Source organism: Protomyctophum bolini, assembly GCF_963924005.1.
Source record: "Protomyctophum bolini genome assembly, chromosome: 3".
NCBI lineage: Eukaryota > Metazoa > Chordata > Actinopteri > Myctophiformes > Myctophidae > Protomyctophum > Protomyctophum bolini.
The window spans coordinates 18,974,544-18,989,711 of record NC_137864.1 but is presented as its reverse complement, the minus strand read 5'-3'; the positions used below and the strand labels follow the sequence as shown (position 1 = coordinate 18,989,711).

The 15,168-nt window shown below is 40.5% G+C and overlaps 1 protein-coding gene across 4 annotated transcripts; it reads right to left on the bottom strand.

Moving 5' to 3' along the window:
* Window positions 1-817: 817 nt before the first annotated feature.
* On the bottom strand, window positions 818-14,651 carry dnaja1 (DnaJ heat shock protein family (Hsp40) member A1). 4 transcript variants are annotated; one of them, XM_080759253.1, is made up of 9 exons: window positions 14,575-14,651; window positions 11,875-12,026; window positions 11,361-11,562; window positions 11,041-11,145; window positions 9,812-10,039; window positions 9,538-9,652; window positions 3,940-4,055; window positions 3,256-3,356; window positions 818-2,973 (listed from the first exon to the last, which is right to left on the bottom strand). In XM_080759253.1, exons 2-9 carry the CDS (start codon window positions 12,004-12,006, stop codon window positions 2,731-2,733), a joined length of 1,242 nt encoding a protein of 413 aa, XP_080615379.1. In that variant the 5' UTR covers window positions 12,007-12,026; window positions 14,575-14,651; the 3' UTR covers window positions 818-2,730. The 4 variants fall into 4 exon arrangements, with proteins under 4 accessions (XP_080615379.1, XP_080615377.1, XP_080615378.1 ...); XM_080759251.1 differs by having other exon boundaries at window positions 11,875-12,012; window positions 14,575-14,649; XM_080759252.1 differs by having other exon boundaries at window positions 14,514-14,630.
* Window positions 14,652-15,168: the final 517 nt, after the last annotated feature.

The window sequence follows — 15,168 nt, the reverse complement described above, 5'->3', positions numbered from 1 at the left end:
AGACAGACAGACAGCTACTCATAGACAGGAAGGCAGACAGCTACTCATAGACAGGCAGACAGTAAGACAGCTACTCATTGACAGACAGACAAATAACTACTCATGGACAGACAGACAGACAGACAGACAGGCAGGCAGGCAGGCAGGCAGGCAGGCAAAGAGCTACTCATGTTATGTTATTATGTTATTATAACAGCTACTCATGTTATGTGCAATAATTTGTGCAGTTATGGAAACAGCTCTTTGTGTTTATGCAAGAAAATGTAACACATTTATTTATTTACATATTGTGTGCATGCACATTGTACTTTGATACATTTTGCGAAAATAAAGCAATTGAAAGAGAGAAGTTATCAAGTATCATTAATGTCGTAATTTTATCTACTGGCCCCTGGCCCCTTGCCATTTTTGTAATGTGGCCCACAGGTAAATCTATTTGAGTATCCCTGGTCTACAGTAATCCTAGCTGTTTATGATTCCTGCATTTCCCACCTAAATATCATACATACATAATTATGTATGTTATTGTTGACTAGTAAAATAAATCATCTAAGTGGTACTCCAGTTACTTTCTGTATCCAACAGCAGATTTATATTAATGCACTTAACGTGCTCACTACATTTGTTTGTTGAGATACTAATGTATTTTTATGAATTGGTGTAGTTGTGCATCTGTGGGGTTAGTATGCCTGCAAGGAATTGTCTACCAATATGTATTCTTTTTACAATCTAGTTTGTCTATTGTAAAATTGTGCTCTCATACTGTATCTTGTATAATGTATATCTTGTACATAACACTACAGTTCATGTCAATTGAAACAGTTAACATTGTCTTTATTTATTGCTAGGCCACATTGATTCATACAAAAACAAAAGTAAAATGAAAAAAACCTATTGAGCAAAATAAATCAATGTGAATCACTCAATTGTTATATTATGTAAAATAATAAATATCAGATGTACCATCTGTAGATGGTTAACAAGGTCTCACTCAAATGTCCACCCTGGTTCTCTTTCTTCAGCTACATTGTAGTTATCCAATCTAGTGAAATACTGCATACAGTAGCAATTGTTTGCTAGTGTGGCTTTTGCCTGATATAGCCTGTTTTACTGACTGCGGGAATGTGTGTGTGGAAAAGGAAAACATTGCAATCTTGATCTACAGACTCAGGCTTTAATTATAAATTATGACCATATAATAAACAAGTAAATGATTGGTCCTTATACATACATACTTAGTAAGACACTTTGCAATCTTTTTTCTTCTTTACATTAGAATGATGCTGACTTGCCCTGAAATCCTTTAACACTGTTTGCAATAATAATTCTGAAAGTCCTCCCATTGAGCATTGTAGTTCACTTTTAAAATATCCTAGCCAAAACTTTTAATTTAACAAATTAAACGGAACCACGTGCAGCTGTTGAGTTATGAAGGATATGCCGTTAAGATATTGATACGGTCTTACGGTTTTAGCCTTTCAACCAAATTAACCAAGGTTAAGAAGCTACATATTGGTATTTTATCCAACATGTGGCTCCCAAAAACACGTTGGCTGTAAAGTAATATAATTTACATTTGTTTGTAACAAGCATACTGTGATTTAATCATTTCTAGTCAACTGGGGCAAAATATGGCAAACGGCAAACATACCAGCACATGATGCAATCATGCACATCTTTAAACTGGAGAAGGAAACATTTCCAAGGCAGTAAGCAATCTGTAAAAACTTTGAAAATAGTGCCTTAATGAGAAACAAATAGCAAGGTTATGGCAAAGAATAATAGATAAGCCTACCATAATTATTCAATTGTATGATTGTATTGTGGCTCTGCAACAATTCACAGGTGGCAAACCCATGTTTATTTAGAATATCTTCCCACAAATCAGAATATTTCTCCAAGGTGAAAATGTTAAATAAAAGTAAATTACTTTGAACAAAATAAGTAGCTTGGAATGAATTAACCACGGTCAACACATCTTTCCACATGTGCCATTATTTAGATATAGCCCTTTAAAAAAGGGTATATTGTATGTTCAGTCACTCTGCACATAAAATACACCCAGCACTGAACACAGAATAATGAAAAGAGCCATTTGTCCTCATCTAGAGAGGTTTTCCAGCTCACTCAGGCAAACAGCTTATTATGGCATCATTTTAAAACGTAAATGGCTGAAACAGTGTTTGATTAGGCAAAAATGTAGGTCAAAAGCCCAAACCACACCAAAGGGTTGCGTTCGGACAAAAGTGTTTTTAAAGGTAAACCACATCAATGCAACTCAATGAGTTGCATTGGTGTGGTTTACCTTAAAAAACATTCGTCCCAACGCAACCCTTTGGTGTGGTTTGGGCTTTACCCTCTACAAGCCACAAAAATCAGTGGTCCTTGAGCTAGTTGATGAAAGAACAAAAGAAAGAAAGAAATCTAAAAAAGGGTTAACACAACATATTTCAATGAGTCCCATGAGTAAATTTAAATCCCTGTGCAGGTACATTAACAGGATCCTTTCAGTCCACAAAAACGGTACAATAACTGTACAACACAAACAACCAGGTAGAACTTGCTTCAATCACAGCTCCATATAAGACCACAATATTAGAAATGAACATTTAATAAAATAATTAAAAGAAAGGAAAAAAAAGTGCACAAAACTGTCAAAAGGGTGCATTTCTTGATACAAAGATTGGGGCTCAAGGTTAGGAGGAGAAAAAAAAGGGGGCCGGGTTCCTTTTAAGACGTCTGGCACTGGACACCACCAGCAGTGGCAAAGTCATCTTCTTCCATAGTGGTTGCGGTGGTGTGGTTGCGGTGGTGTTTTTTTCTCTTTTCAAAATCACAGTCCTCTAGTTCGGAATAGATGTAGAGGTCATCATCCATGCTCTCTGGCTGATCTGGCTCTATCTTTTCTGGAAGGTACCTCTCCAACTCTTTCAGCTTGTTCTTGGGGAGGAAATTGGCTTGTGGAAACGCCACCTGGAGTTAGAACCAAACATAAGTTACATAGGATCATTCATGGCACAAATTATGAGTATTATGTCAACAGAACATTTTGTTTAGCGACAAAGAGATAATCAACCAGGTGCTCGATGGAGGTGCAAAAAAGTTTAAAAGTAGACTGGTGTTCAAAGATCAGTGGGACTGCAAAAAGGAAAAGGCACACTCAAAAAGGTATAAGAATTAGTGCTCGGATCACTGCCTTTTCTTCAGAACATTTTGTACAGTATGTGCAAGGAAAAGCAAGAGTAAAAGCCATACCTTAAATTCAATTATAAGACGTCCCTTCTCAAATGCCCTGCGGAGCATGGGCATCCCTTCATCCGGGACACACTTCTTGTCTCCAGGCTTGATTAATTTCCCTTAAGGAAACACGATGGTTTCAGTTTCAACATACATTTATTCATTATTAAATAAGAGACAGTGCTACAGGCCTATTACACCTAGATAATGACAACTGGGTATTATTGTTATATATTGTGAATCTGAGATTATGAATTCACAAAATGTAGCATCGTGCACAATAATGACCTGTGAAGGGAACTTCACCATGCACCTGTAGTCTCACCAAATCAATTTCGATACAAATCTGCTTTGCCAAATGAAAATTTGTCAAATAGTTCTCCCAAAATGAAATAACCTTTTTTCTAGCAATTACTCCCCCCATAGACTTCAATTCATGATTATATTTTTGTTTTTGTCGCTTTCCCAAGCCAATAATTTGATGACCAGCAGTGTTCCCCTCTGGAGACACAAAGAGCCTCCTTTGATCCCTATGGAGACACAAGTCTCCTCAAATTATTAGATTAGGAATGAGACTACTACACCTGCCAATTTTCCAAATGTAAAAATATGATGAGTGTCAGCCTTAAGATTGTCATCTCAAAAGGAAAATAACATAGAATCAAATGTACTGTATAAGGGCAACACGACAGTCTGGTTTACCTGGATGTGATGTGATCAGGAGGGTTCTATTGTCCAGGGTGGGAACAGCCTTCTGGAAACCACACAAAGACTCAACCAGCTGCAATTCCATGGTCATGAACAGATTCTCTCCTTGCCTGGTGGCAACAAGACGTCCAGATTAAACAAGGGCAAAAAACGCCTGGTGCATTATGCAGGCTGCAAAATGCGAGTGACTATTTCGTACAGCATTGACCTTATATTATGCAGACTGCGGCCATCTTGCCATTAAGTTAATGGCAGGGTGGTAACTAGCCGCAACTTTGCGACAGCCCATACATCAAAACAGAAAAGTCCTATCTGTATGTATTAAACGTCAAACTCACCAACATGGCAGCTGTATGAAAAGCTTGAATTATCCTCTTTCGATCTGGAAAGTTTATTTCATAAAAATCCATCGTAGACATGTTATGAGCTACTTTCTGCCAAGCACTTCATCGCACCGATACAAATGAACATACTACCTAGACTCTCATACCTATTCCAAATGATCCCAGATTCCCCATGTATCATCCAAATTCATTCTTTATCCAGCTGGATCGTATGATTCATATGATCACTTTCATCAGGAACAAAGCTCCTTCTCAGATAAAAAAGGCCAGCCTTGAAAGATCCATGGCAAAGGGCGGGTTAGGTCTTTCTACACTACTACTGGTTAGCCAACATTGCAAAATTGGTATAATGGACAGACCTTTGTCACAAATAGAGGACCACTTTGGTCAAACATGGAACTACAATCTAGTTTCCAGTCTCTCCAATCTTGCTATTGGCAGCTCCAGTACCCATAAAACTGCAAAACTTTAATCTAAATCCAGTGACAATCAAAATCTGGATTCGATTCAGCTAACACTTTAAAAGTCAAGAGGTAAGAGACCACTAATTTGTTGTAGTTTAACCATCTCTTCCTGCCCTCGCACTTGGATCTGGCCTTCAAGGCATGGCACAGCTGTAGAGTGATATTCTGTGCGGACCTATTTGATGAGGGTGCATTCAAATCCTTTGGGCTGTGGTTCAGGAATATAACATTCCAAGAAATCACTACTTTTGGTTTGGTTTCATTATGGGGAATTTTCCCTCCTATATGCCCCGAAGAAGGCAGTTGTCTGCTGAAACGTTAATTTATTTTATTCTCTACATCCTATAATAAAGAACTTTGGCTATTAGTATGTGCAGCAACTTTTGTCTTTTTTTAGACTATACCTTTTAGATTATTATGCCGTGGACCAGCACCACTACAAGGACTGGTGTACGTAGCATCCTTCTGCACAGAACTTTCCCACCTACCCATACCCCATGCAAATTTACCCTCCATAAAGGGACCGATTTAAAAACTGTACAATCCCAAGAGTCCGAAGAGAGGTGGGCCTTTCGGGCAAGCTGAGGAGTGCAATTACTTTTGCCCCAGGACGTGCCCACATGTCTTCTTAACTCATAGAATGCTGAAAGCGTTTTTAAACGTTTTATTATAGCCAAGCGCAAGAAGCGCATAACGTTTTTATACGTTTTATGGTCCAAAAAACGTTTTTTTATTGATTACTATTGTTCAACTATATTTGCGCCCGGACAACTCATAATGTAACACCGATCGGCTCTAAAAAGAGTTAAAACCCCCCCCTGCTGAAAAGAGGTGTTGGTCTGAGAAGCGTCTGGCACCGCCTATTGGTTGGTCTATGCGAGGACGTACGACGTATTGGAGACGGCCGTCCGGCATAGACCAACGCAGATGTCAGGGGATCTAAAATGGATGGGACAATGCTCTTGTTTGTGTGAATACACTCGATTCCCCCTCCCCTCCTGTTTCTACATGGTTTCTCCCGAGGGAGAATGGTGGGGGGGGGGGGTCTCTTCCTCTTGGATCGCATTGGCAGTTCCCCCCCCACTCCCGAGTCCCCACTGCTTTCAACTGCAAGGCTTGCACTCACTCTCATTCTCGGAACAAGATACAACGCGATTTGCTCTCTGCCCGTATATAAACCTGCAACGATCGGCATTTGATTTCATAACGTAACGTTTGCCAGACACATGTGGAGTTAGTCATGGACAGATTGCACATCATTATCGAGGGCCCGCCATGATACGTTGGTCGCTGATCGCAAGCCGTACTGCTGCTGCGCTGCTCGCATCCAACCATCCAATCCACCCCCCTTTCTCGTTACAACAGGCTATTATAAACTCACCGTCGAGCAGCCTGCCCTGCACCTAATGTGATAAAATGAACGGCAGGACAAAATCGGATCGATTATTATCTGTCTATCAGCAACATACGGGTGTTTGTCTTGCAACGACAGGTGGTGCTTTCTCGTTTTTTTTCTTCCAAATACGTTGACGTGCTGCTTCTGCTGTTGCCGCATCCATCTCGTTGTTTTTCTTGTTTTTTTTCCCAAACATGTCCAGACACAATCCGATCCAGTCTCGCGTCTCACCTTATAGATACGCGAGACTGGATCGATGAGGTTAGTGGTATGTCTGGACATGTTTGGAGCGGCACACGACAATCGACAATAATGTTGATTATGCAAGATCATTTCCTCAAAGCCTAGTTGCCCCCCCCCCCCCCCCCCCGTTACTGCGATTGTTTGTAGCTCGAATCACAGAATGAGTTCAATGAGCGTAGGGAGAGGGCACATATGGGGCTACGATTGAAGAAAGTTTCCAAGTCCGTTTTATGATCAGATAATGTGCATCAAGACTCTCTGCTTTCATAAGAAAAAAACTAATACTGTAATTGCGAATGCAATGAGCACTTACTATGAGACCTAGCAGATCACGTCCGTCTGTCTGTCTGTCTGTCTGTCTGTGTGTGTGTGTGTGTGTGTGTGTGTGTGTGTGTCTGTCTGTCCCGCTTACTGTATATGTGGACCTGGCCCTTTTGTGCCCATATATGGAGCTGAGTGATTTGTGAGTCATGGTGACATGAGTGTGATGGCGTGGTCCTGCTTTGGGGACTCCTTATATGGTTATGGCTGAGTCATGGTGACATGAGTGTGATGGCGTCTTTTGTGACCATATATGGAGCTGGCGTGGTCCAAGCACTAACTATGACACCCTGCAGATCATGTCTGTAATTTATTCTAATTGTTATTGCAATTTACGATCTGCGTTCGCCTTCCGCGTTCGCGCGTCTTACTCGTAATAATAAAAATCACACCCCTGTGAAGTGAGCAGTGCAATGTTGTGAAGTGAGCAGTGCAACATTGCACTGCTCACTTCACTGGGGTGTGATTTCTATTATTATTACAGTATTAGTATTTTTCTTATGAAAGCAGAGTATTCTGTTTCATACGGTATATAGTATGTACATGTCGCTATAGGCCTTATTTTGTGAATATTTAGTTGTTAGGTCCATGCTCTCTAAAATTATCTTTTTCAGAGAACTTTAGAGATGGCATGGGCCTGAATAACTATTATTCACAAAATAAGGCCTATAGCGACATGTACATACTATATACCGTATGAAACAGTCGACTCTCTGCTTTCATAAGAAAAATACTAATACTGTAATAATAATAAAAATCACACCCCTGTGAAGTGAGCAGTGCAATTGCACTGCTCACTTCACAGGGGTGTGATTTTTCTGGGTGGTATTTTTCTTATGAAAGCAGAGAGTCTACTGTTTCATACGGTATATAGTATGTACATGTCGCTATAGGCCTTATTTTGTGAATAATAGTTCTTCGGGTCCATGCCTTCTCTAAAGTTCTCTGGTGGGCGCAAGCTGCATTCAATAGCCAATTAGTGACAAACTGTATATGTGTACAATGTGTACTGTTTTCCTCCTAAAAGTAGACATTCAGGGCTTTCATTCGGTATATGGTTTGTATAGGATATTATTTGTGCTCAATTTTATATCGGTCTTTTGAACTAAAAAAACTGAACTGAAATGTCTGTCAACTTCAGGCCTCCATATCTCTGTTGTTTTTTTTCACAAGCAGCGTGCAGGCAAAAGCAGGTGTTAGAAAAAGGTCAATATCTCCAGAATGGAAGATGGTAGAATCATAATTTTTTTTTTAAATTGAAGTGGACAAGTTGGGCTTTCTTTTTATTTATGCGATTGTGATTCTCGCTATAAGAGGCCCCTCGCTGTGGGCCCCCCAAAAAGTTCAAAAAGCCCATGTTAAGCCTTCAGCACCAGTAAGCCAGGGTCCGCTAGAACCTGTAGCAGTCTATGTGTTAATTACAGCCATAGGAGGCCCAGGACATGTGTGGACACGTCTTTAGGTCCTTTGTAATATAAAATGCGATCGCTAAAATCCATCTTTTGACAGCGGCCGTTGCTAGGCAGCGCCTTGCTCATCCGTCCCGGAGCCATTTTGCAGTGCACGCAGCCCTTCCCTCCCTGGTTTACTGGCCAACAATCTTCCTTATTTACTCTGAATCTACGGTGCCGTCTGTGGTTTGAGGCGGCCTTTTTTCCGACAGCATTCTAGACGACGGGGCAACGATCCGATCCGCAGCGGGGGGACATTCGCTGCGATGGGAAAAAGCGATGGTCCGACATGCGCTGCTCCCGTGCTTGCGGTTAGGGTTAGGTTAGGATTGAGGTTTCGGATCAATATGCTGTCGGAAAAAATACCTGCACCCGATCAGAACGCCAATGTTCCGTCCTAATTTCTGACTTAATCATGCATGTCATTTAGAATATTAAGAGAGATCAAGCTTATTAGCGTGAGGTAGTAATGGAAGATTTCACCTCTCGGTTTTGGGGGGGAAATGGAAATGGCTTTTCAGAGTCAAATCTGCCTCATGGCAAAAGTAGTGTTAAAGAACTGGAAGGCAGAAAACCCTCCTTCTTCAGTGGATTCAGGAAGTCTATGTTAAAGTTGGAGAGAATTAGATATAATGTTCACTGGATACATTTTACAGAACTTGGTCTACGTTTATCTCATATGTTGAAGACTTCACATTTCCCTAATGTGGGTGGTCAAAATGAAATAAAACTAAGTGAATAAAAAGCAAATCATTGCACGTGATGATTTTTATTTTATAAAAATATTATATTTTTTAAGTGTTAAGTGTTGGCTTGTTGGATCACTGAACGGCCCTGCGTAGTGTGTACCACTAGCACCCGTTTTGAATTTGAACATAATGTAGGAGGCAGCAGGATGTTGCTTCACTGAAAGCGAGTGCTTCCAAACACCAACATATTTCTTGACTGGACTCATAACATGTCTACGGTGGGTTTTCATGAAATAAACACTTTGCAGAAAGAGGAGAATTAAATTCATTCAGCTGCAATGTAAGTTTGATGTGGTTTGTTAATACAATCAGATAGGACTTTTCTGTTTGGATGTATGGACTATCAATTACTTACTGTTACTACCTTCCAATTAACATAATGGCAAGATGGCCACGGTCTGCATAAGGTCAATTCAACGCAGCTGGGTACGTATTCACCTCGTCGTTACATGGCAACCACAGAATCACATATCATATAGTTAACAGCTATTTGTGCTACAACCATACTATACGTGACTAATCAGGTAAATTGGAAATCAATTCTTCTTTTATTTAAAAGATACTTCCATTAGTTTACCGGAAAACATTATGCCAGAATTTGAAGATGTTTGGTACTCATGTTACCTGGTGAAACATGGATGTTCTCTTTGGTCCAGGACAATGACAATATCACCAGGGTCCAGTCCTGGTTCTTGGTCTCCTTCACCATGGAAAACTATTTTCTGGCCATCTCTCATTCCTGTGCAAATTAAGTCAAATTAAGTCAATATGCCAAATATATTTGCCATTTACCATATTTAGAGACTACCTCTAATATGATGTAGTACTATGCAAACACGTGGTCTGTAAATTGTTTAAGCAGCACAAGATGCGCAAACATCCATTCCAACACTCCCACCTTGTTCAATGGTGACCTCCAAGATTTTTTTCTGTCGGAAGATTTTGGCTCCACCACAGCCTTTACAGCGGTCCTTGTGGCTAATGCGCTGTCCTTGGCCCTGGCAGCTATGACACACAGTGCTCATCTGCTGAGCCATTCCTGGTGTAATCTGGTGCCAGCGAACCTGCACACCTGTACCTTGGCAGGGCATGCACATCTCTGCAGCTCCCTTTCGACTCCCTCGTCCTAACAAAGGAAAAAGAATCAGACCAGTCTGAAGTGAGTGGAGCAACAGCGCCCCCTGTTGGTACCCAAACCATACATAGGGACACAGGGTCACAGCCAGGGACAGACAAAGCTGGGCATTGGAGTGGCTGCACCACTCAAAAAGAAATTCGGATTTTCAGAGCATGTTAATTTTAATAATCAAGAATCAACCGATGATGTGGTTACTGCTTTGATCAATGGAACTTCATAATATATTAAAGAATATTGGTCTTTCTCTTGCAGACAAAATAGTAAAGTTAGAACAGTTGTATACACAAAAGAGCAATCGTAGCTGATTGTGAAGAACAAGCGTACAAAAGGAAAACATTAACCAATATATATTTCATGTGTGCCAACATTCAAGTAGAACTTTAGCACAGTAAAATAACGGGTCACAGTCTGACAGTAGTTTTAAGGTGCATTCACACCTGACAAATCATGTGATGGAACATGCCACTGCTTCAGTCATGTTATGAATGAGGAGTGTGCTTTGGCTTGTGTAGATGGACAAGAGGCTGCCATGGCCATTGGCCATGCAGGCCAACTTTTTTACAATCGATTGTGCATCAATTATTCAAGGTTTGATTATTTATTAGACAGCCCTACAAAGAACATTACATTTCCACATGATAACAACATTGTATAGGACAGCGAGTGGTTCTCAAACATTTTCATGTCAAGGACCTCAAATTGATATGCATTAGGCCGCCGACCCCCATTTGAAAGTATTTAGTGCCAGGAACACCCATAAGGTACGGAATTAGAATTTAGAACTGTCTACACAGTCGGTTGAGGAGACAACAGTGGAGTGTGAAACCTATGAGGGGGAAATCATTTTCTCATTGGGCAAACTTCTAGCCAGTGAAATGATTGTGAAATCAAACAGTTCCTCATTTTACTGGGCAGTATACAGCCCGTGGAACCCCCTCAAGGATTCCTGCATCCCACTTTGAGAACCACTGGTATAGGATATGACTTACCGTCACATTTTTCACAAAGTGCATTCTTCTGAAGAGAAAGTTTTCTTTTAGCTCCATTATAAAGATCTTCCAAAGACACTGTAAGCTGATGAACAATATTCTTTCCTGGAATTGGAGAAGAACATTTAATTTCAATTCTACAGAAGACAATTCAAGGAAATATGCTAAAACAATGCAAACAATCTCAGGATAGGGTTTACATCTCAAACACACAAACATCAACGCTTTGTACCTTTTAGATTAAATCCACACACACACACACACACACACACACACACACACACACACACACACACACACACACACACTCTTTAGCATACCTCTTAGCTTGGCTCTTTGGCCACCTCCTCCAAAAAACATGTCAAAGATGTCCATGGGTGATGCAAAACTCCCACCACCACCACCAGCACCTCCACCTCCACCAGTTCCACCTTCCTTTATTGCCTTCTCGCCTCCTCTGTCATACACTTTTCTCTTCTGCGCGTCGGACAATACCTCATATGCTTGAGATATCTGCTTGAACTGCACAGAAAGAAATAAAGACATTTGTGTTCACAAAATATGCCTCATGGAAAAAATGCAATTGCAACAACTAGTCTCTCAGAAAGAATATATACCATGACGACCTTATGTGTAACAAAATTTTAAAAATAAAAACATTCATGAATAGTACTGTACACTTAGTTTGCACTCTTGCAGGTGTACAATTTATATTCCAGTCTAGATGAATTTTCAAGAATTCTTCAAAATAGACAGAGCAAAGTATTCAGAGTTTTGAGTAGAGCATACGTATACTGCACAAATGTCAACTTATGGTAATAAACAACAAATTACCCTCTCCCCCTCTGTAGGATTCTTGTCAGGGTGGTATTTCAAGGCCAGTTTTCGATAGGACTTTTTCAGCTCATCAGGTGTGGCACTGGGCTTCACACCCAACACATCATAAAATCCTGTTTCCTTAACCATGATGTCCTTAGAGGATTAACCTGAGAAAGTAAATAAAAACCATTTCAACAGACAAGATGGCAGGAAACAAAGTTAGGCTATAAAATGAAAACATTCCAGCACACAATACAATTGTCAATGTTCATTTAACTAAATGGAACCAAATGTAAAATATTTTTGTACACATTTTCGATTGATTGTTAACTGTTAAGTTTAATTGAATAATTTCTTAACAGCAATTAACTATTAACATCCCTAACGGCAGCATTTTTGTGATTTCTGTTCTCAATTACCATACTAAAATGGTAAAAGTCTTAATATTTGTCATAGAGCTCTTCTTCATTTTCACCATGTGAATCGAGTCATTCAATGAACTCCCTGAAAACTGTTATGACAGACTTGAAGAGGGAGACAAATAGAAGCGATGACAGGACCATTCAGTTCCATTTACAGAGTTAAATTAACACAGGATTATTTTAATCACGAACCCCTTCCCTCCCACAGCTACATCTAGTCTTTTTGAAATATGTACCGTATGTGTTTTGGAATCACATCTGTCTTCCTCCAGTAACAAATATGTATAGCCTGTCTGTTTCAGGTGTTAGTTCAGGTGAGGATCATTCCCTGAAGAAGACGGATTCGTTGGATTCTTGTCAATAAATATACAGCATCGTGGCTACGAGTGTGCAGCCTTCACCGAATAGTGTATGCAATTAATGCATTCAAGAGAGCTGAATAAATGTTTTATGGACCCATAATAGTGATATATTTTTCAAGTAAAGTTTTGCCATAACCATTTATTTAGCCATAAATCAGGTAGCTTTAAGGTACGGCCATGACAGCAATGGTAGGAAAAAATATATATAATATGAATCATATTCGGTATACGGTTTTCGGCCAACCGTTTCCTATATTCGGTTTCGGCCAAGAATTTCCCTTTCGGTGCATCCCTAGTGTGCACCCTTTCATGTTTTGTCTAGAGGATCATTTATGTGCCATTACCACGGTGCTTATTCCAGTTAACCATAATTTTATTAATGCTCTCTGTCACACTTCAATAAAACTGCTAATACGGTTACAGACCGGTTTTGACCTTCAATTTGCACATTTCATGTAGCAGTTAGTTACAAGTGGAGGGTATAATTGGTGGACTTCCCAAAACAAAACTACTACCACCTCACCCTGTCCCCTGCCCATTTTGACAGGCTGGAATGGGTTGACACGACAGTACAGCATCTTGCAATGGGTCTGGTCCACAAGATTATCTACACCACCAAGATACCTATATGTACCTGTCTAAATACTTCCTGTATGTCAACGAAGTTCACACCCACAACACGACTAAATTGTTAATAAATACTTTGCCATAGTAGTTAACTACTATGGCAAAGTAGCCTTGGATCAAGACTATCAATACTTTCAAGACTATCATATTTGATAGTCTGACTTTTACCAAGAAAAGCTCAGACTCGATAAAAATACATATACGACTGTCTTCGTTCTAAGGTAGCCATGGTTCACATGACGCTCGTCATGGCTTGTTTTACGCGATCGCTACATTTACATTGTAAACGTGTACATAAACATTCAGATTCCAAATATAAAGTACTCGCCACATGTGCCACGGGTATTAGAAATTTGCTGGTAGTGATTAGCATTGCTGTATCCCGCGTTGTTTAATAAAAAGCATTTTTATCCGACCTGTTTTTTGCCATTGGCTTTAAACTACGCGCCCCTATCGGTCGGGAGGAGTGTGGCACTCGGTGTGTTCGATATAGGCACGCTGACCGCCCTGCCAATACAAACTAATAGGAGAGTGCGCTCCCGGTGTGCAACTGTGTATTTCACAAACGAAACCCTTTTGAGAAAAGTAGCCGGGGCGCTCGGATAAAAATGCTTTTTATTAAACAACGCGGGATGCAGAAAGGCTAATCGCTGTACCAGCGAATTTCTAACACCCGTGGTACATGTGGCGAGGACTTAATGTTTGAAATCGGAATGTTTATATACACGTTTGGACTGTAAATGTAGCGATTGCGTAAAACAGGCTGCAGTTGCGTCATGACTATCTTGACAGTCATGTTTCAGGGCTAGTTCTAAGGCTAAAGGCAAAGAAACCAGTCTGTATATATAATAATCCCCTGCGCAGATGTAGACTGGACTAGCATACGTTATTAGTTCGAAACTGTCTGTCATGCTAAGAAAACAATAATGTCAATGCCACAACTGGCACAACAGAATTGTGGTAACGTTATAGCTGCAATAGCCGTTTTTAGAATACGGCAGAAAAAACTTCAAATGTGTGTTCTATGGACACTTCTAACAGAGCTGGAAAACAGTAAATAATAAGTAATCACCGAAGACTGTTAGCATAACATGCTGCAATGGTACTGTTGGCGCTAAGCTAGGCAACTATAGCGCGCCATTCACCAGGCCTAGTTTGGGGCTAACCAAGTTGAACCCTCAAGTAAACCAACATCATACTATGTACATAATATAGCTACAAATAGGTGTCGGAGGATTAATACCTGTTGAAATAAAGTATTTCAATTTGGAGAAGTTGAGAGAAAGGGTCACCAGTTCACTCACAGATCACAGATGTATGTTGATGTTCTTCACCCTCTGTGTCTCTCTCCAGACTAGAGTCTCAACCTTCGAACTCGGCCTCGGCCTGAATAGAAACTAGAGTACAGATACAAGGACAAGACAATGACGTCATTATAACAGGCATAGTCGTAGGCAGAAACCGAGCGCTCGAGCGCTGTGCATGCAGCCTGGACTGAGACCGACAAGCTGGAGTTGGAAATACATTGTTTTCAACGAGCAAATAAGAGCTATTTTAGGCATGCGTGCAACATGACAACTGTTTTAAAGTATTGTACAGTAACAACTAAAGTCTCTTTAATGTTTATGTTAACTTGTACGATTACTACAAAACAATCTAAAATAAATGGATTTAACATCATTAAAGCTGTGCTGTTAATGCATTTCTGCCTACTTCCGGTCCAGGACTTGTCCCAGTTGGTTGGCCCCATGAACTTTGAAGTGAACGCAGTTTGGTAACTCTGGTGGTAGGGATGGGAAACTTTGATGATGGATGGACCGGGCCCAGGGCCACGCCCAGGGGCCTTTGGGCCTTGGCTCTCAGGGGCCCTTCAGGGAAACTGGACTGCGTGGTACTGG